This window comes from Pempheris klunzingeri, chromosome 6 (genome assembly GCF_042242105.1).
Source record: "Pempheris klunzingeri isolate RE-2024b chromosome 6, fPemKlu1.hap1, whole genome shotgun sequence".
NCBI classification, from domain to species: Eukaryota; Metazoa; Chordata; class Actinopteri; order Acropomatiformes; family Pempheridae; genus Pempheris; species Pempheris klunzingeri.
The window spans coordinates 12316948-12339224 of NC_092017.1; the positions used below are offsets into that span (position 1 = coordinate 12316948).

General features: G+C 42.3%; 2 protein-coding genes across 2 annotated transcripts; one reads left to right on the plus strand and one right to left on the minus strand.

Annotated features, from left to right (window-relative positions):
- The first annotated feature begins 498 nt into the window (after nt 1-498).
- LOC139202380 (cytochrome P450 2J2-like) lies at nt 499-5174 on the plus strand. The gene is made up of 9 exons (XM_070831840.1): nt 499-760; nt 876-1038; nt 1916-2065; nt 2155-2315; nt 2485-2661; nt 3167-3308; nt 3663-3850; nt 3937-4078; nt 4634-5174. The coding sequence occupies exons 1-9, from the start codon at nt 557-559 to the stop codon at nt 4807-4809; spliced, it is 1503 nt and encodes a 500-aa protein (XP_070687941.1). The 5' UTR covers nt 499-556; the 3' UTR covers nt 4810-5174.
- Nucleotides 5175-10110: 4936 nt separating this feature from the next.
- LOC139202642 (fibropellin-1) lies at nt 10111-20970 on the minus strand. The gene is made up of 21 exons (XM_070832184.1): nt 20869-20970; nt 20689-20755; nt 20438-20593; nt 19822-19947; nt 19527-19667; nt 19004-19129; nt 17904-18026; nt 17591-17713; nt 17313-17435; nt 16510-16632; nt 16067-16189; nt 15334-15459; nt 14745-14873; nt 14515-14607; nt 14120-14215; nt 13602-13697; nt 13289-13384; nt 12301-12402; nt 11785-11890; nt 11086-11202; nt 10111-10474 (listed from the first exon to the last, which is right to left on the minus strand). The coding sequence occupies exons 1-21, from the start codon at nt 20968-20970 to the stop codon at nt 10396-10398; spliced, it is 2373 nt and encodes a 790-aa protein (XP_070688285.1). The 3' UTR covers nt 10111-10395.
- Nucleotides 20971-22277: the final 1307 nt, after the last annotated feature.

The window sequence follows — 22277 nt, forward strand, 5'->3', positions numbered from 1 at the left end:
GTATACACCAGGGGTGCCCACACTTCTTCGGCTCACAAGCTACTTTTAAAATGACCAGGTCAAAATGATCTACCTACATTAAAAATGCTAAACATATATTCATTTCTATATATACTGAGTATACTTCATATATACAATATATGTTGGCATACACTGCATAACTGAGGCTAATGTAACCCCTGGTATTACACATACAAACTGACAGCAGTAATGCACATAGGTGACAAACAGTGATGGAACCATCAACATTGCACACAAGTGACAAGAGTAACTGGAACACTCAATACATTTATGGTCACTACCTTACTCTGATGACTTGCGCCGAATGGAGTCAAATATCCCTTCCTATCCTGTTCCCCATCCCAAAGTATCCCGGGACCGTAGCAGAGAGGAGCTCACAGACTGGCCGCCCTGTACGTCAATCAAGTCGCGTCAATGTCAGCCACTACCTCCAGTTGCGGTTTCCTCATTGTAATGGGCACTCCTGCGACACACTGACAGGAGAAGCAAGGGAAACTCAGGCTACAGTTAGACAGTCTTGAGCCTTGTCAGCAGAATGGTTTCAATCTTTTCTGCCATCGGATCCTATGCGGACTGGGATTTCAAAGGTCTGCTGCTCTTCATGGTGGTTTTCATCCTCACTGCAGATTATATTAAGAACCGTCGGCCGGTCAGCTTCCCTCCAGGACCCTGGGCGTTTCCTATTGTGGGCAACATATTCACTGTGGACCACAACAGGACCCACGAGAGTATGACACAGGTAGATCAACAGATCCACCATTAAAAGTGGAGCAGGTCATCTGGTGGGACTCATCTTTCTATTATCTGTTATATGAAGCATCATGCTCTTCCTCCTCTGTCAAATCCACTCACAGTTAGCAGAGAAATATGGAAATGTGTACAGCCTGCGAATGGGCCAGATGTGGATGGTGGTGTTGAACGGGTTTGAGACTCTGAAAGAAGCTCTGGTGAATCAAGGAGACAGCGTGGCAGACCGCCCAGACCTCGCTCTGACGCAGGACATAGCCCATGGACTTGGTGAGAGGACATAACACACACACACACACGCATACACACAGATCCAAAGCCTGTGTATTCACAGTTCTCTACTCACTGCTATTGTGACTCCAGTGATACTCAGGAAGGAAGGAATGGTTGAGTGAAAAAACTGCCTGTAGGGATGCTTTTCTGTGAATGTAGCAATGAAGAGAGGAGTCCAAGATTCATTCAAGAAGTTTATGCAGGTGTACGAGCTCGGAGGCCAACATAGTTATAGTGATATCTCAGTCATCACTATTACAACTCAGAAGCATGGCTAGTGATTAATTCATGGCGCTCATATTGAAACAGACTTCACAAAGTGCTTCACTATTCAGGATCAATTGAAAAGATCATCAGGGAAATAATGGATCCACTATAAATAAAAGGATAAACGTCACAACTCCTAAATAATTCATATTATAAATAATAACACAGAAGCTCAAACACAGTTTTACTGTTCTTAGGTGAGAGTCTGTCTGTCACCAGATATTTTGCATCCATCATTTCACCCACAGCTGTCTGATGCATTAAATCCGGATGCTGGTGTGAAGTCTGCATGCGCCCATTCTCACCACACATCCTTCTTTAATAAATATCAGTTTGTGTGTAAACATCTGTGCACTGGAGGACAGGATCAAACACCAGCGACATTTACTAACTGCTGGTGTTCGTACATTACTTAGAAAAAGTGTTTCTGGCATAATTATATGGTTTATGCTATATTTTGAACAGATCTTCACTGTGTGACAACCAGAAATGAAAATGCTCTGTCATACAAACATTTCAATTAGTGTAAGACATATATGTCCTCAGAGTATTAAGAAAGTCTGAATCTACTTCACTTTTTATCTTCTTTTAATTCGTGTCACTTTAGGTGTAGTTTTCAGTAGTGGCAATGTATGGAAGCAGCAGAGGCGTTTTGCACTTTCAACCCTCAGATACTTTGGATTTGGCAAGAAGTCACTTGAACCTATCATTCTGGATGAATTTACTTATTGTGCAACAGTCTTCAACAGCTATAAAGGTAAATAGTGAACGCACAGTGACACATTTCAATTGATACACAATCCCATAATGCACAATTTACATCTACTTGTTTGTTAAATTGTGGAGGTAAGCCTTTCAATCCACACCTCATCATGAACAACGTTGTCTCCAACGTCATCTGCTCCCTGGTTTTCGGACATCGCTTTGAGTACAATGATGAGAAGTTCCTTAAACTGATGAAGTGGTTTGACAAAGCTTTCCAGATTGAAGGCTCCATTTGGGCACAGGTAAAGTCACTGGTGAAATCTTAATGCTTAGTTACACCCACGGCTCAAGATGCAGAATTTCTAAAATGCATGAGAAACCATTTGTAAATGAGATTTCAACTGGAATTAATTGTCAGACTATTTTTTGCTGAAAAGCTGTATCAATATTTCAATCTGCTTTACTCTGCAGCTTTACAACTCATTCCCTCAGCTGATGAGACGTTTGCCAGGGCCACATCAGACATTCTGCAACATCTGGAAACATGCAATAGACTTCATAAGAGTAGAGCTCAAGGAGCACAAACAAAACTGGGATCCTGCAGACCAAAGAGACTATATCGACTGCTACCTGAATGAGATTCAGATGGTGACTGCAGATATATTTTTTTGTTGCTTAAACTGTGCTTGTTGTGCATCAACATCAGAATTATCAACTGTTATTGTGTTGTACTGACATGAACTTTCATTGTGGCACAGCAGTGAAAAGTCCAAAGACCAATTGCAATTTTTCTGTGGCCTCTGCCTTACAGCACTATCTTTTAAGGCCTTATCAACAACAGCATGCACACCTTTATGTAACAAAGAAAAACCTTTGTTTTTCCAGGAACATTTTTAATAAATTAAAAGCAAGTAAACAAAACATACACAGAAAATTTGGAGAGTGCACAACAGATATGTCAAGTTTACAGAGCAGATCATAGAGCAGCACATCTTGAAATCTTATCCCAATCTCCCCTTGCCCCTACAAGCCCCATCTATAAGCCGAAATTCCTACTAAAAGATCCTAGCTTTGGCTGTTTTAGTCCTAACACGCACCTGTTCTTTATTATTTTTCAGCACGTTTTAACACATGTATTTGTATATATTCTCAGAATAAGGGCCAGGCTGACAATACTTTTGATGAGGAAAACCTGGTTATATGTGTGTTGGACCTGTTTGCAGCCGGCTCTGAGACCACATCCACCACCCTGCGCTGGGCCTTCCTCTACATGGCCAAGTACCCTGAGATCCAGGGTAAGAGCACTGACCGAGCCGATGAAGCACTTAGTTAAGTCGGACATGGGTGAAACCAAAACAAATGTGTTGGTGGTAATTTTGTAGACATAAAAATCAACACCAATGTCGACCTAGATATGACGTAGCTACTTTTACTGACACCAGTGTCTTTCACACATATGACTAACTCTGTGCCACACACAGTGACCTACTGTTTATGAATAGTGAAATACTGTTTATCCTCTTATGACAGGTTATTCACCAGCAGTGCTACATTTTGCCTCATGTCTCCATGAGTCTCTCCGATGTACTGGTGCAGCCTGCTGATGAAATATTATTTGAACTTCTGTTTGTCCCCGTCCTGCTGCACAGCAAAGGTCCAGGCTGAGATAGAACAAATGATTGGACGGTCCAGACAGCCGTCCATGGAAGATCGTACAAGCCTGCCCTACACTGACGCTGTCATCCACGAGGTCCAGAGGATGGGAAACATCGTCCCGCTCAGTCTGCCTCATGTTACCAACAGGGACATCCAGCTGGGAGGCTACACAGTCCCAAAGGTCAGTTCTCTTATACATGCAATTATCATGCCACGTAACTATTATATTGCATCTTTATCAAACCCAATAATGGTTCCAATCATTAGGGAGTTACGGTAATTCCCAATTTGGCCTCGGTGCTGTTCGACAAGAAGGAGTGGGAGACGCCCTTCACCTTCAACCCAGGACACTTTCTGAACGAGGAGGGCAAGTTTATGAAGCGAGCTGCTTTTGTGCCTTTCTCTGCCGGTGAGGAGCTTATTACAGGAATGTCTTTACCTGTTCATACAGGAATACCTTTTGTGTATGAATGATTATGAATTTGTTACCAGAGTAACATTACCTCTCCTACTTGTTGGATTTACAGTGCTGATTCCCACAGGTCAACACAGCGACACTCACAATGAGTCACTACTTGCCATGCAACCAGTAGCTCTCCAAACATTAGTTGTCATTCATAACCTGACATACGCTTGTTAGGGGAGCTGCAGTTTGATGCAGTAACCAGTTGTATTATACAGCAGGCTATAGATAAAATATAGACTCTAGATGATTAAAATATAATGCCTGTGTTAAACGGCACATTTAGGGGTCACACATAATGCTGCTGCTGCCGTTGGTCTGCTGGTCGCACTTTGAACATCACTGGTCTACTCCTAAAATTAGGAAAAATGTAATTTAATTAACTAATATAGACACATTTACAATTATCTGTTGTACTTTCTGTAAATGCTATATAAAAATGACTGCTAGTGTTGTCTTAAATTAAAATCAGACTTAGTTTGACCTGTTCCCCTGTCCCAGGTAAGCGAGTGTGTCTCGGGGAGACCTTGGCCAGGATGGAGCTTTTTCTTTTATTCACCTCCTTCATGCAGCACTTCACCTTCTCCATACCTGCTGGGGTGAAGCCTGTGATGGATTACCGCCCTGGTATCACTCTGGCCCCACATGAATATGAGATCTGTGCAACCTCCCACTAAGACTGTGACATAATAAATACTTTCTGTTGCTGTTTCTGTTGTTACAGCTTACAATTGTGTCATTGTTCTAGGGTTTGGATATATCAAACCGATATTTGGCTTTACATAAATAAGATTCAATATGGTTATAAACGCCAATGGGATTGTATTTGTCAACCTTGGCTAATGCTAACGTTAGCTAGGTAATGATGCACCTATGACACAGCTAACGTGTTGTGTTAGCTTGCTAGCTTTCATGCTCACATGTACTTACATAAGAATATATATAACAGAGCTGTATGTAGTTTGTAGCTCTACAAACAACAAACAAACAAAACATATTTAGCACCAATAAACAACAACATAAATAAACGTGTGAAAATCAAGTGTCTGTCTAAGTTGTAAAAAACACATATTGTGCAAATTAAAATAAATGTTGAATGAATAAACACTTTTAGATTGGATTAACTGATTAAACACATCTCTTTGAACAGTGTTATTCAACCCTCGTCTAGGGGACGCTGTCGTCCTTTTTACTGACTGCAATGTGTTTTGTTTTACACCAGGGGAGCCAAATATGTGGTAGTGCCGGTAGATCACTTGACATTAAAAAATAAAATATAAAAAAAGTCGCGCTTGCGACTTGATTGACATACAACATAAACAGTCTGTGAGCTCTTCTCTGCTACGGGTCCCGGGCAGGGACATGCGCGGTCAAACGCACTAGCTACTAACTAGCCTTCCTATTTATATCTACTAAAGAAGGGATACTTTGGGATGGGGAACAGGATAGGAAGGGATATTTGACTCCATTCGGCGCAAGTCATCAGAGTAAGGTAGTGACCATAAATGTATTGAGTGTTCCAGTTACTCTTGTCACTTGTGTGCAATGTTGATGGTTCCATCACTGTTTGTCACCTATGTGCATTACTGCTGTCAGTTTGTATGTGTAATACCAGGGGTTACATTAGCCTCAGTTATGCAGTGTATGCCAACATATATTGTATATATGAAGTATACTCAGTATATATAGAAATGAATATATGTTTAGCATTTTTAATGTAGGCAGATCATTTTGACCTGGTCATTTTAAAAGTAGCTTGTGAGCCGAAAAAGTGTGGGCACCCCTGTTTTAGACCATCCTTCTTCCTTCACCTGATTCCTTGATTCCCAAGCCAACCGGATCACGGCCAAGGAAATACGTCCAATGAGGCAGTACAGGAAGCTTGTAACCTTTTAACTTACTAAGGCCAACAAAGTGTTGTCTAATATATAGAGTCCTTGTTGTGAAAAAGTTTACTGTCTGGGCTCCACCCATTTGCCTTATATGAGTTCTTTTAACCTTTCCCTTAAGGTAGGCCTACTTGTTACTACTGAGCTTAGATGAGGTGTAAAACCCATTTTTGGCTGCATTCACAAGCACCCCAACAAGAAAATTGGACCCTAGTGTGATCGGGGTTGGTCCCAGCCTAACTCCTACAGGCTGAGCCTCGATCAGGAGGGCCACCAAGCAAGATCAGGCAGTTGGCCTTCCATACACGACATTTCTCACATCTGACTGTTGGATGGGGATTTGGTGTTGGGCCGACGGAGGGAATGAGCACCAGTCAACAGAACGAAGGAGAAAGAAGCAGATTTGAATCATGGTGCTGTGAGGCACCACCATGCTGCCCCACTGGTTGTTGTTGTCCTTTTTCTGGCCGCCACAGCGGATGACCCGCTTGTAGATTTTGGCGTTAGTTTTTTACACCGGATGCCCTTCCTGACGCAACCCTCGCCCATTTTTGGTAGCCGGGACTGGGAGGGAGTCGAACCCGGGTTCCCCAGGCCGATGGCATGCGCAATTATCCACTGCGCTACCGGCCGGGTATGCTGCCCCACTGGTACAGATCATAATTCATGTAGAGACAGATTAATGCCAATATTGGCAATTTTAATGTTAGAGTCAAGAGGCTTGCATTGTATCTAATTGAAGGCCTATATGTACCACTGTACTTAATTTTCTCTTTTTGCAGCCACTGTTATCTCCTATTCAGTTATTCTCATGACTTAGTAATGTATAAAACCTAACTCAGGATTTATTTGATGTGTAGACAGCCACACAGCAACTCTTTGGCATGGTACAGAATGCTTGCCCCTCACAATGTGCCAATAAGGCCATTGGCAGTCATCAAGTCATTTCTGTGTATCCATCCATTTTCAACCGCTTATCCGGGGTCGGGTCGCGGGGGCAGCAGTTTTAGCAGAGATGCCTCCTGCCGGGGCCTCCTTCCGGTGGGACATACCCGGAAAACCTCCCCAGGGAGGCGTCCAGGAGGCATCCGAAACAGATGCCCGAGCCACCTCAGCTGGCTCCTCTCGATGTGGAGGAGCAGTGGCTCTACTCCGAGCCCCTCCCGGATGGTCGAACTCCTCACCCTATCTCTAAGGGTGAGTCCAGCCACCCTGCGGAGGAAACTCATTTCGGCCGCTTGTATCCGAGATCTCGTTCTTTCGGTCATGACCCAAAGTTCATGACCATAGGTGAGGGTAGGAACGTAGCTCAACCGGTAAATCGAGAGCTTTGCCTTTTGGCTCAGTTCCCTCTTCACCACGACGGACCGATACAGACCGATACATTACTGCAGATGCTGCCCCGATCTGCCTGTGACTTACTTTATGTATTGAGTAGACTATCACATTATTAGATTGATGGATTTTGTAGCTTCTCAAAGTGGAGCTAATTTTATAGGAGGCTAACTATTGTTTAGGGGACTGGGAACCAAAGACTTACATGATCAATCTGGTGTTTATGAGATAAAGGCGGAGGATAATTAATGGTGTGGTAAAAAGGAAAAACAGTATTGCTACACTCCGTAATTTAAGATTTTTCTTTCCTTTTAGTCTATCTTGAGTCTGGAGCCTCTAGAGTGGCATACAGTGTTTGGTATGGTATGTTCAATTATATGAATGAAATGAAAATAAGATTCATTTTGAGGATCCAGATGTATTTCAGTTCCTTGAGATAGTTGAATCCAAAAATGACACGAAGAGAAAACCATATATAATTTCAAAAATCAGAACGGGCCCTGACCTTATGAAGTGGATGTTATTGTTTAGGCCAGCACCATATTATAGACTTAGTGTGTTGTGTTCTGTTTTTCAGAGCTATTAATGGAAGCGGCCTGCCTTTTGTGGTTCTTGTACAATTCATGCAGCTGAATACAATTTTATCTTTATCTTGATGTTTTGATGTCACAGAAACTGTCCTTTGTTTCCTCAATGATACTGATGACTGCACACCGCATTTCCAGTGCTTATGAGACGTGTGCCGGGGCCATGCTGCAGTGTTCAGAAAGTTTATTGTGAAACAATGGACTCCAGGAAGACTGGGACGCTTCTGAGCCCAGAGACTGGATGGACCGCCACCTGTATGAGGTACAGAAGGTGGATGGAAAAACTATGCTCATCTGTAAAACTCTGAATGACGCATGTCTGCCAACATAGCAAACATGTTGGCCAAAAAAAATAAAAAACAGTCACGTAGAGGTGTTTTGTCTGCTTACACATTTAACAGGAATGCAGTTTAAACAAGCTAAACAAGTAGTTCTCAGTAATAGAAATATAACACAGTCACGCACTGTTGGAGATGTTCCAGTTCTGTGTGTTTGTGTGACACTTCATCTTTTTAGAGATTTTATTTGGATGTCTTTGCGTAGGAGTTTACTCTGTCAGCTGTTATTATCAGACTGACCAGAGTTCACATACTGTAAAAGATGTTGACATCATTTTGTAAAATTTTTTAAAATGTAACATTTAATAACTTTGAGCTGCCATACAAACATGACAAATGATGAATCCATTGTACATTTTGCATAGTAAAGAATATTTCCCATGTAAATGTAAACAGCACATGATCGCATACAAAACTGATTTAAAGATAACTGCCAACACACTGTTTGTCACAGATCAAATAAACAGCCTCTATGTTACAGTCATGTCCCATTTTCCAGTTCCGAACGAGACGTGTCCTGGGGCCATATTGCAGTCTTCAGAAAGTTTATTGTAAAACAATGGACTCCAGGAAGACTGGGACGCCTCTGAGCCCAGAGACACGACTGACTGCTACCTGTATGAGGTACAGAAGGTGGATGGAAAAACTACAAGCAAAGCCAATAAGCAACTGTCAATAATTAACTGTTAATATACTGATAATCCATTCATTGTTTTGAGGACACTGTCTATCAAAAATTATCACACAACCCTTCAGCTTCTCTGGGAAATTGTGATTTGATTTAATCAAACAATCAATATAATATATATTATATTATCACTTATATATATATAATTTCTCACAGAGCTCCTTACAAGAGAAAGGATGTTTGTATTATATCCTGCCTCTAGCAGAGTTTGAATACTGACTTTGATAGTTTATTATTTGAAATCATATCAACAAATAAACATTAATTTGAAGTTGTGTGCTTCCCCACTGAAAACAGTGAGTTCAAGACACAGTCTCTCGTTTTTGGTCTCCACCACCTCCTGATAAACCATGTGGATCTTCAGCTAAGTCCACCATGTCTTTAGAGTCAAGCAGGTTAAACATTGAGCTAAATCAGGCTGAAACAATGCACAGAGGTGAAGAGTTAAGTTATAATTCATTGCTGGTTGTCACTGTGAGTTTCAAATATCGCTGCCGTGTGATTCATTAATGATGTAAAAAAAATAGTGGAGCTTTAAAGTAATAAAAAGAAGATTTGCCTATCATATTATCACAGAGATAACTAGAGGCTGATTTGTCTGTATGTACATATGGTCCATCCATTACTACTACAAGTGTTTTCCACTTAAACATTAACGTAGCTGTAAATAAGAATATGCTCATCTGTAAAACTGAAAGAGACATGTTTGCCAACATGTCTGGTACTGAATCAAAATAGTCATGTAGAGGCCTTTTTACCTACCTATCTCATAAATCTCTGAGTGATAAAGAGGGCAGAGATCAGTAGTTCTCAGTGATAAAAATATAACACAGTCACGTACTGCTGTTCTGGAAAAACCAGAACTCAAGGCAAAGAGCTGCTATTGTGAGCCATGCAGTGAGCTGTAAGCTTTGTTGGAGATGTTCCAGTTCTGCGTGTTTGTGTGATACTTCATCTTTTTAGAGATTTTATTTGGAAGTCTTTGCGTAGGAGTTATTATTAGACTGACCCGAGTTCACAGACTGTAAAAGATGTTGACACCATTTTGTAAAAAATGTAACATTTAATAACTTTGAGCTGCCATACAAACATGACAAATGATGAATCCACTGTACATTTTGCATAGTAAAGAATATTTCCCATGTAAATGTAAACAGCACATGATCGCATACAAAACTGATTTAAAGATAACTGCCAACACACTGTTTGTCACAGATCAAATAAACAGCCTCTATGTTACAGTCATGTCCCATTTTCATGTCAACATAGACGCCTGGTTTAAAGGCAAGACTGCCCTCAGAGAAACCACAGCATGCTTTACTAACCCAGCTACATTTTATTTTACAGTTTTCAGCTCATCTCACTTCAGCTCTTGTGTGTTGTTTCAGATGTTGTGTGCTGGGTGATGTTCCCTCATGATCGTCATTCACCTGCCGTTCCTCTCTGGACACTGTATTTTATAGCCCACCCTGTAGGCCTGCAGGTACACACGCGCCTGGTTTATCCTGAAAGCAGACACAGATTTGTCATACAGTACCACTATACTCTGATCTCACTTAGCCTTTATATATACAGTATATATATGTATCAAAATTATGGTCCACAAATGTTACTGTAACAAACCCCACATACATGTGCTTATGCCATGGTGTTTTATCATAAACTTGCATAACTACTTGCCAATACTTGCATGGCATGTTTAATCTATTTAAGTATCTATTCAAGTAAGAACACATATAAGTAGAGGAGATGATAAAATGATAGTTCTTTTTAAGTAAATCTATTTTTCTGTGATCTAAATAGTTTTTCTCCTGTGTTTTCATTTAAGAACAGGTGATTATTTAGAGTATCGCAATAACACAGGATTTCACAGGTGAAAAAAATAAGATTATCCTGGCAACACCATTTTTAACAACCTGTTCTAAAGTCACAAACACGGGAGAGAAACCTGTAAAAATCAGACTTATAAAATCTTCAGATTTTTTTTCTTTCTTGCCTTGAATGGGGCCTCACAGTTCTGTGAGGAAACTCCATCCATCTGCCACTCTAAACAGATACAGCAGCTTCATGACCTTCTTAATACAGAGCAAAAGGATGTAATAAGAAAGCAGGTAACCTGTATTTAGTGCAAAGTTGAACTCCAAGGGGTCCACAGCGATCGACGTAACTCTCCCTAAACGCCTTCCTTACGGCTCGAGCCATACTGACCACCGTGGTGACCACAGGGCATGTCCTAGGGTGCACACACACACACACACACACATCCATCAAAATAAGGTATAGATTAATTACATGGCAACTTTATTTCTGAAGATTGATTAAGTTAAATTACATTACAGTTAAATTACAGTGATTTTTCTCTTTGAAGTGGTTTTTGCCCAAACCTACACACACTTCATCATCTGATCAGAAATTTGAAAGAAATCTCACTCTCAAGAAAAAAACAGAAATGGCCTAGCAGTATCATTAGTGCCATTAACTGCAACTATTAGTCTGACTAGGGGGCTTTCAGATTGGCACTATGTGGAAAACAATGGGTGTGCTCCCATGTATTTTAACAAGACTTGATCCATGATAGCACTCAGAACTCAACACGATGTCCATCAGGAAAGTTCAGGCCCTGTAAGATGTACCAGAGATGTTGTGATGTTGCTGCAGCTGCCACGTCACATATAGAGCATGATGAAAGATGTTAATGACATAAAAGGTCTTTAAATAGGACCCAGGCCAGTAATGAGCAGCAGACTAATTGCAGATTAAAAGAAAGGCTGGTTTTATCTATGAGTGTGTTGTTGTTGATGTAGTTCATACTCACAGTCTCTCACAGCGGAGGCCTGCAGTGCCCTCTGGACATGTACAGGTGTTGTGGGGGCTACAGGTGGCGCCATGTTGGCAGGGCGGCACACAGGGGGTGGTCACCGCTGCAGACACAGCACAGTCTTAATGCAAAATGAAGACAAGCAAAGGTCTCTCACACATCACACACACATACAATATGTTTTGCTATATTTGTGGGGACTTCCCATAGATACAATATATACTGTAACTAAAAAGCACTAACCTATCCCTGACCCACACTGACCCTAACCTTAACCATCTCCAAACAGATATTTTTACTTTAAAATTTGCTATTTAAATTTATAATTTTAGTTTTGTCAATAACAACAACATAGTTTATATGTTAGACCCAGTGGTGTCCATCCAAATGGCCCCACGAAACACTGTGGGCCCCATACTGTGGGTGTTCTCCCAGTTTTTTGGCCCCATTAAGTGTGCAATACAAGGGCGCGCGCGCACACACACACACACACACACACACGCATACACTCACCCGTTTCGCAGAGACTTCCAGTAAATCCTTTGGCACAGCGGCATCTGTTGAGGCCCACACACACTCCACTGTTCTTACAAGGTTTCTGACACTGAACAGGCTCTGAAGGCGACAGAAGAGACAAAGCAAAAATGGACTCAACAACCATCCAAGTCAGTACGTCTCATCTGTAGAAGAGACTTCTCACTCAGCGAGAAAAATTGGTTGGATCTCATTTGAATTCTAGGTTCCCATTTTAAGGTTCAAACTTAAATTAAAATTTAAAACCTCTGGAAAAAAATGTGTATGAGAAAAATACATTACTGGAATTACTGTCCAAAGATATGATAGATACATGTATATACAGTACTGTTGTATTTTCCATGTGATTTGGGATCCATAAAGCTACTTTTATGTCAACCTTTGATGTTTTCTCTCCACAAGGGTCAACCTGGCTTATGAACATCAGTCACTAATAACACATACAGATAGAAGTACACAGAGTAATGCAAACATCACTGTTGTCATTATCACTTGTTACCGTCTACAGAGAGCAGTGAGGAGAAGATGAAGCAACAGACCTGAGAAAAGCCTGCCTACAGCTGGCAGCAACCTAAGTCACATTTTGTTTGTAAGGTCTAATCGCCAGTGGGCCTCATTTCAGTTAGTGCCTCTTATAGGAGGTAAAACGTCTGTCCTGATGGAAGCAAACCAGACTCACTGTGTAAAGGGCAAACCAAGAACAAATTCAGCACCTCATCAGAGTAAAAGAAAGTGTCTTAGGGTCTTATTTATTCATTATTATTTTCTATTTTGCATAAATTAGCACAAGAAGTGCAATTCTGATGATTTTTACTATGATTTGTTGTTGATCACTAATGTGGCTTTATAGGTGTCACTTTATTGAAAAACAGCTTAAACAGTGATCCTGTATGGAAAATACATGCTGACTGTAATATTTCAGTTATATATCAATGGATAGATACAGATACAGCAAGTGTAATCTCACCTATCTGGCAACGAGCTCCTTGCCATCCATCGACACATGTGCATTTGTTGACATCCACACATCTTCCCCCGTTCTGACAGGCAGGAGTGCACAGGGCTGCACATAAAGAGAGATGAAAAAAAATCTAAAAATCACCTTAGATTACGGTTTCTTTTTTGTTCATTATCGTATAACTCTATCTTATAACTTATATTTTACCAGTACTGCTAGCAAGCACGGAGGCAGAAAACATCTAACCCCCCCCCCTCCCCGAGAAGTACCTGCATGCCTGGTGTTAACTGTTTCCAGATGTGTTGGTTGATTTGTTACTCACGCAAGAGGCACTGACGTCCGGTGTAGTCAGAGGGACACTGGCAGGTATCGGGCCCCACACAGCGACCACCGTTAGCACAGGGCAACTCACACACCGCTGAGACAAACGCAGGGAGAGTGACATGAAGAAATGTCAAAGGAGATGAAAATGGAAAAAGATAAAAGGAAATTCAACTGTTACCATGTAAGAAAAGTTTGGTGTTTCAAACAAGGTTTGTTGTAAAACCACAGGAGGGTGGCACATTATGAAGGCAGTAAACTTAAACTGAAAAATGAATAGCACAAGAGCAGCGAAAAGCACAAAGCACCTCAGCACATACTCATGTAGAGGTATGAGTTGGTGACCACAAAATAGGACTAACCTAAGCAGAGTGCTTATGCAGCAGTGATTTTTAGCACAGGCTACTCTTTACTCAACATAACACATATCCCCCTGTGTTTATAGACACTGTATCCACAGTGCTTGCTTGTACAGAAGTGGGGCGGTCCTCATTGACGTCCATGTCAGAGGTGATGTACCTGTGTGACAGCCTGCTCCGGTCCAGCCAGGAGGACACAGACACTTGTTCCAGCGCATACAGGTACCCCCATGGGCGCAGGGTGGAGAGCACATGGCTGAAATACAGAACCAGCACGGATTTCATTTACATTTACATACATTTTTTGCTGCAAATTCCACCGTTGTACTGACTCTCAGTCAGTGCTCTTTTATAAGCAAATACAATCACAGGACACATCTCAGTCACTGGAAACTCTCTCCTTAACCTTTTGCAACCAAATATTCTTTGTTGAGAGTTTTGCTTCCAGAATTGTTTGATTTAGTTGTTCAAGTATCCGCTTAATGGCAAATAACCGTGATATTAACAATCACACTATTATTCATATAGTTATTATTCAACAGTCCAGGTTTGTACCTGAGCAGCCCAGTCCGGGGTAACCTGGAGGACAGTCACAGCTGTTTGGGGCCACACACACTCCATAGTTGTGACAGGGAGGTTCACACACAGCTGGAAAAACAGAGAACTTGCATTATTTACTATTTCTAACCCCTTACAAAAACAAAATGAAGGAGTTGTTTTTGCCAATACTGTTGTCTGCAAGATACATCATGATCAACGTATGAGATGTTTGATGTTTGACTCACGCTGGCACTTGGTGAGGTCATCAGTTCGTACTTTATATCCTTCCCTGCAAGTGCAGTTGAAGCCCCCAGGATGGTTCACACAGAGCTGCTCGCAGCCTCCATTTGTGAAGTCCAGGCACTCATTCACATCTTGTGACAAAAGACAATCAGACTGACGGACATTTCAAAACAGAAAGACAATCTATAGGACAGTCTGTTCATTTTCTTTAGGGCTGAGCAACCAGAGAAAACAAACTTAGCGTCCAAGAAAACTTGGCCACAGCTTAACTGTTGGGAGTCATCAACAGCCAATCAGCTTTCCTTTTTCCAGAGCTGATGTGATTTCTTTTTACGAACACCCTCAGCCTGGAAAGCCATTTCACTCTTTACAGCTCTTTACTGTTTTGGTCTGCAAGATTACAGCAATAAATGTTTACAAAGTGACGCTTGGGGAATATTTGTGTGGTTATTTCAACAGATGGTGACGTCTGAAGGAATTCAAGTTTTTTTCACATGATAAGTACTTAAAATCAAACAACCCTATAAGCCAGCTTAATTTTCACTTCAAAACTTTGTCAGACTGAAGCGAAAGGTGGGGGCAGTGTCTCACCCACGCAGATCCTCTGGTCCTCGCCCAACGTCCAGCCTGCTCGACAGCCACACTGGACCTGACCCTCGGCCCTCACAGTACATGTGTGGTCGCAACCGCCATTTCTCAGCTTGCAAGATGTAACATCTGTTCAGGTGAAAACATATGTATATATTAACACTAAATATTTACAGATTATGCTAATTATGCTTTAGGCAGAGCTGAAAATATTGATTAATCTGTCATTTTAAAGCAAAAATGCCGAAAACGACCTAATTCCATCTTCTACATTGTGAAATCTCTTTCTCTTTTTGATAGTAAATGGAACATCTTTAATGCTTCGGACTTTTGGATAGGCAAAACACAGGCGTCACAATAGGTGGAGGAAAATCATGAAGAGATTAATGAAAAGAATCATTAATAGCCAAAATTTTGAGCATCTTAACTATCAAAATATTGAGAACAAAGTTTTTAAAACCATATAATAAAAACTATTCAAAACATATCATTGCTTTATAAGCAACTAACTACTATTTAGTATTATCTGATAATAACAGAGATGGTATAGAAGTTATAACCAGTGGCAAGTCCTAAAGTATAAGAGATTGTTAGAATGTCTATTCTGTGTTAAAAGAGTGCTGTGTGAGGACCATCTTTAAAACTGTGATATCTGAGTTACATTTAGACTCGACGTTTTTAAAATTCTTAATTGGTGGTAATCAATGGTAGTAATCAATAAAAACATAAAACGTACTGCTGCAGGTGAGGTTGTCTGTGTCCAGCAGCAGAGGAGGAGGGCAGTGGCAAGTGCGTCCTCCTGGAGAGTTGCTGCAGGTGTGAGAGCAGCCACCATTCTGGAGTTTACACTCATCAATGTCTGAGCACATGCAGACACACAAAGACAAGGTAAACATAATTTTTGGATCTTATCTTGGCCATATCTCTGCTGTGCAATAAATTCCTAACTGAGTCTGGCTTTCTCATCCCACTAATCTCCAGAACATGCCCTTAGGACAAGCACTGGTGTCACAGGGGGGAAAAGATGTGCACACACACACACACACACACACACACACACACACACACACACACACACACACACACACACACACAGATGACATATTCATGACTGCTTAAATGACTGAATTGAGTAGGTAAACAGCAGTGATACGTGAAAGAGTGCGGGGGGTCACTGACCTACACAGGTGTGGCCATCAATGTGCAGCTGGTAGCCGGGCCTGCAGGAGCACTGGAAGGATCCCCGCATGTTGACGCAAATGTGCTCACAGGTCCCATTCAGTGCCAAGCACTCATCCACATCTGGGGGATCAGAGATATTTAGTTAACTCTTTTGTAATGGCGTGTAAGGGGCTCATTCAGATTTACAATTCGTTTTAGTGCTTGTTTCAACAAGCTTTGAGGGTCAGGTGAGTGAGGTTTGCAACACAGGAAAAAGCAGTTTGTTCAGATCAAAGGACCAAAAGCGGCATTGGCCTTTTGAGGAGGAGGATTTACTGATCCAGGGAGAGATGATACCTTTGATGCCCTCTATTGATTAGCCACAGGATGACTTGGAACTCCCCTCAACTTTGGTGTAAACTTTTACGGATTTACACAGTTTCACGAGCTGCAAAAGTACTTTTAATTGGTGACAGAGATTTTCAACTACTGGGCTTTAACAGAGTGAATTTAGGTGGAATCGCCCTTCTGCCGCCTCCAGATTCCAGTCAGTCTGCTACGCGAAGCTAACCGTCTCAGTCTTAGCTTCATATTTAGCGTATAGACATGACAGTTCATGTCTAACTCACTCCAAGGAAGCTAAAAAGCATATTTCTCAAAATGTTAAACTATTCCCATCATCACATGAGCATGCTACACGCGGTGGTCCTAAATTACTTCGTAGTTAAAACCCATCAAGTTATGTAGCAGGGACCCAGGAGAAACACGTGCTTGCAGTTGGTCTGAAGATATCAGCAACCTTGTCCCACGCTGTGTTTTACCTGTGCAGTTGTGCCCATCCTTGTCCAGCTGGTAGCCTGCGGCGCACCGGCAACTGTACCCTCCCAGTTCGTTGGAGCAGTTGTGTTCACAGTGGCCGTTGTTCACAGCACACTCATCAATGTCTGTAAACAAGGACAATCCTGAAGCACTGCTGTCTGGTGAGTGCCGTGTGCCCAAGTGCTGCTGGCACACGCAAGTATTGTTTGCAAGTAACACTGGTGGACACTTAGTGATACTGAGATGTGACATGTGGAAAACACGCACAATGCTTACACACCGAAACAAGAGCGCCCATCTCCATTGAAGCCCTGGTAGCACTGGCAGAAATACGAGCCGATGATGTTGCCGCAGCGAGCGTTGGCATCACAACCATGAACACCTGACGCACACTCATTCTCATCTGGAAGTAGAGAGCACACACAAGGTCCAAAACTCAGTTCATTTCCATTCAGTAAACAATATTGTGCCACTTGGGATAATTTTAATAGAAGGCATAAAAGCGAGCATTAAAACACGCACACACAAGGAAGCTGATCCCGTCTACAGGAAACAGAGTTTTCCACGGAGGGACATCAGCACTAATTGCTTACCTTCACAGTGTGTGCCGTTTCCCCGGTAACCTGGTCGACAAACACACTTGTAGCTCCCAAGCGTGTTCTCACACACACCGTGACCATCACACACTGCAGGACTCTCCGCACATTCATCCACATCTGGGACAGAGATGAGGGACAGAGAAAGAGAATGATTCATCCACATAGTATATGACTCACTCACTGCTTAATATTAAATTGACTTCCAGCAACAGAGTTACTAAATCATTCTCCTGTTGCCCAACCTCAATCTAGTCCTTATTAAGCACAGGTCATTTAAAGTGATGTCCCTGCAACACTATGTATTCATTTAAGACAATTTATTTTCCCCCAGATCTTCACTTTCTCTATGTCCAACTCATTTATACATTTACTTTCCCTTGGCAGTTTTTAAAGAAATGGCAACTTATGAACTAGTGGTAAAATATGAGTAAAAAAATAGTAATGATATTTTACATCAAACTTCTATCAAGGCGTTTTTTAACTTCTCACAACTTTGCTCATGAGGGTGTTGTTACCTTGACAATTTAAACAGATAAAAAGCAAGCAGCACGTGTTAAGCCTGGAAAGGACATCATACCTTGACAAACGGTGTAGTCTGGACACACAGGACCTGAGACCAGACATGCAGAAGAGTCGCAGAGAACACAGGAAGGGGAAGTGAAAAATCAGAATCAGAATTACTTTAATAATCCCCAGGGGGAAATAGCTTTTTGTTACACACAGCTCCAAAAGAATAAGAATAAACTTCAAACACAAAGTAAAATATAAATATATAAAAGTATGAAAAAAAAGAGAGTGAATAGAGCATTGGGAATATTTTTAGACACGGGAGGAAATTAGTTATTAAAGGAGAGGTGAAAGAGGGGAGAGTGAGTGGGGCAGAGGAAGATAAACAAAGCGTAACAAAGCAGGCAAGCAGCAAAGCAGCAGATTAAAGGCCTCTACTCCGGCAAAGCCTTTCTTCCTGTCAAGCAGAAATGATTGAGTCTGGGGCCACTCAAGCGAAATATGAGAAACTTACAACACCGGATCGCCATGTGGACATCAGCTGGACAGTGTTGTCCAGCTGTGGTGAAGCTTAACGACAGACTTACCCACACAGGCGGGGGCCTCAGCCCTGAAGCCAGGCTGGCACTGGCACACAAAGCTGCCAGGAGTGTTCACACACACATTTCCCAGCTCACGGCGACACTGCTCCTCGAAGCTGCACTCATCCACATCTAAAAAGAGGAGAAACCAAGGGCTTTAAATAGGGAGGTTTCACTCCCTCAGCTTTGTAGGGATTATACAGTATGACAACGTAACCTCTTGTGACCTTTTGGAGTAAGTCAAGGTTAATTTGAGGTGTCTCAGCCTGTGCTTTGCCACACCTATGATGTTTTGTACTCTATTGTATGCTATTTTACATTTTGCTAGTTGTCTAGTTAATGTCTTGTATGTATATAGGGTTTGCATGTTGTCTCAAAGATTAACAACAGCCATACATCCTGCCAGAGTCCTTGGTGAAGACATTTTGCCCCTCACTGCTACTTCAGTGTAGGCGCTCTGGGTATACAGCGAATGCTTCAGAACAGACATCCCACAGTCACACACACCAAATGTCAACACCAGCCTCACCCACACAACTCTGTCCATTTAGAGCCATTACATATCCCAAAGGGCACGAGCAGGTGAAGGAGCCAGGGGTGTTTCTACATTCGGCATCGCCCTGACACGCCTGCAGGCCCGTCACTGCAGCCAGAGCACACTCGTCTACATCTGTAAAAGCAGAAAGGCACACATGCATCATGACCACACTACATGGACTGAATGGTACCTGTGATCATTCATGAAACTCTCCTTCCAACGTGCTCTCACACACATACACCACACCCGCTCTGCTTCTCATACACACAAACAGATGCTGACGAACCCTGGCACCCTCCAGCACCCATCAGGTAACCACGGAGACAGCTACACGAATAAGAGCCAGGGGTATTAGTGCAGCTGGCACGGAGACCACATGGTCCTGGCACCTCTCCTTCACACTCATCAACATCTGTTGAGCAGAGAAAAGATAATAGGCTCCATCTAACTGATACTGTCTACAAATAAGCATATTAAGTGGTTCTTCAGCAACATGTGGTGAATTGATGGATAAGATTTAGGATAGCACTGAAATATCAAAGGCATAATCATCGTAAATACAGTAGGTTTTATTTGAGACACGTGGTAGCCTTTTCTAAAGAAAAAAGGTCCTGCTACTTTCTATACATGAGGACCGCATTTCCCATGAATGTCCTGACATCAAAGAAAATGTTCTGTTTTACTGTAGAGGATAAACAATTTCTTCTTTACTCATGTGCTTATTGCACCATCTCTCATAGGGAGAAACTCTGAATACATTGTTTTTTGTTCAGTTGTGTATTGTTGAATTCCGACAAAAAGTGTCTGTAAATAGTTTAAAATGCAAAGTAGTTACACCTATTTCCCAAATCAATGTTCCAAAGTTACACACAGCTTCTCTTGCTAATTCTGCCCCTTCTCACCTTGACACCCTGCGGCTCCCCCCAGAGAGAAGCCCACGGGGCAGGTACAGTTGTTCCCATCCCTCACCATGCCAGACGGACAGCCACAGCCTCTGCTGTTCTCCAGCATCACCTGGTTTCCCGGACAGCGGATGGCAGGGCTGGAGCTCAGGGAAACTGTTGTAGGCGAGGGCACTGCTGATGTAAAAGACAAACTTTTTTTTTTAGGAGAAACTGAAGCCAAACCAGAACGAGAAAAAAAAAACACTCACGTGTGCTTGGTGTGTGGCTCGCTGTAGTTTCGCTGAGATTTCCAATGCTATTCTCAGTCACCTGATTCTAAAAAGAGGAGAAATCGACAAATTGAGTGATTGATTTTTCAGTTTCTATGTCACGGAAAACTGAAGAGTACAAGCTCTGTAACAGCATGGAGGGTCTCCCTGATCACTGGCCTGGCTCTTGAAGAGCTCCACCTCAGTGTCTTTCAGCACTTCATTTTCCTCCGGGCTGTTCAGATGTTCAGCCACAGACAAAACCAGCAGCAGGGCTGACATGAGAGTCCAGAGGTGAGTCATCACCTGAGTGTGTGTGTGGAGAGGAGGAGGAGGTGAGTTTACTGAGGCATCAGCAGACTGAAGCAAAAACTCTAAGAGAGTTTAATAATCCCTAAAACGACTGCGTGAGGGAATTACTGTAAAGGTGAACAAATTTATGGTGAAATTACACTCTAATAAGAACTGTGTGCAGCAGAGTCACACCAGCCATACAGAGCATGTCCTGGCAGGCAAAACAACAGAGGGGTGAGAGCCCCCTGTTATTAACATCAGCCCCCTGGGCTGTCTGCACAGAACAAAAGAAACTTACAGCAGCTGCACGACAGCTACATGTTTTAGATCAAATGCGCTCAATTCTGTTTAAAGTTAATCGATGAAAAGCAGATTTCTTATGACAAACTTTTGCGACAAGGAACTGTGTTAACCCATAAACCCTGTCGCGGGGCTAATTTATGTGATAACGCGATACACAAGCTGAGTAAAAGTGCAACAAGCCCGTTTCTTACCCGGTTCGATCAAGCACTTACGAGCGAGGTTGTGTCAGCAGGAGACAGACGGAGACAGAGAGTTATCCAGATGCCAGGATGGGCTTCCTATCTTCTCCAGATGCGGACTCATGCAGCCCCAAGCCAGCTCTGTGTGTCGGCATGGGGGGGGGGGGGCTGCACGCTACAGCACTGACTCCACATCCTGTCCAGGAACTCTGCACTTCCCATTCCTCAAATCCCAAACCTCCGCGAAACAGCAACAGCAGACGGGCCCTGCAGGCTGTTCCCAGATACCCCTGCCCTGAACCCACATGGGGGTTATAAAGCAGTCAGGAGGCCCGGTCTGCACAGCCAGGGGGCATGGGAGGTCAGAGGGGTCCTCAAGGGGTCATTAGAGGGGAAAAATAGGCAATGCTACCCCTGTCAAAATGTCATTAAAGAAGACTGGTACATGATGGAGGCAGGGGACTCAAAAAAAATAGAAAAATAAATGATATATATATATCATTTATTTTTCTATTTATATATATATATATATATGCAAGGGATATGGAAGCATGTAAATGTTGTACTAATACTAAAACCCAGTGGTTTTATGAGGATTGTTGCTAGAGGTACAAAACCAGAAAACATGAGCATGATCAACCATGATATCTACTGGCTCCACATTCGATCCAGCAGCATAGCTGAGTGCCAGTTTGTTTGGACCTCTGTTTGGGAGTGATAATAGAAAGCAAATCAAGTTTTTCCAACAGAACTCTCTGGTGGCTGGTGGAGGACGACTGTGTTTCCCAGGCCTTCAGCCACATGGCTCAATGT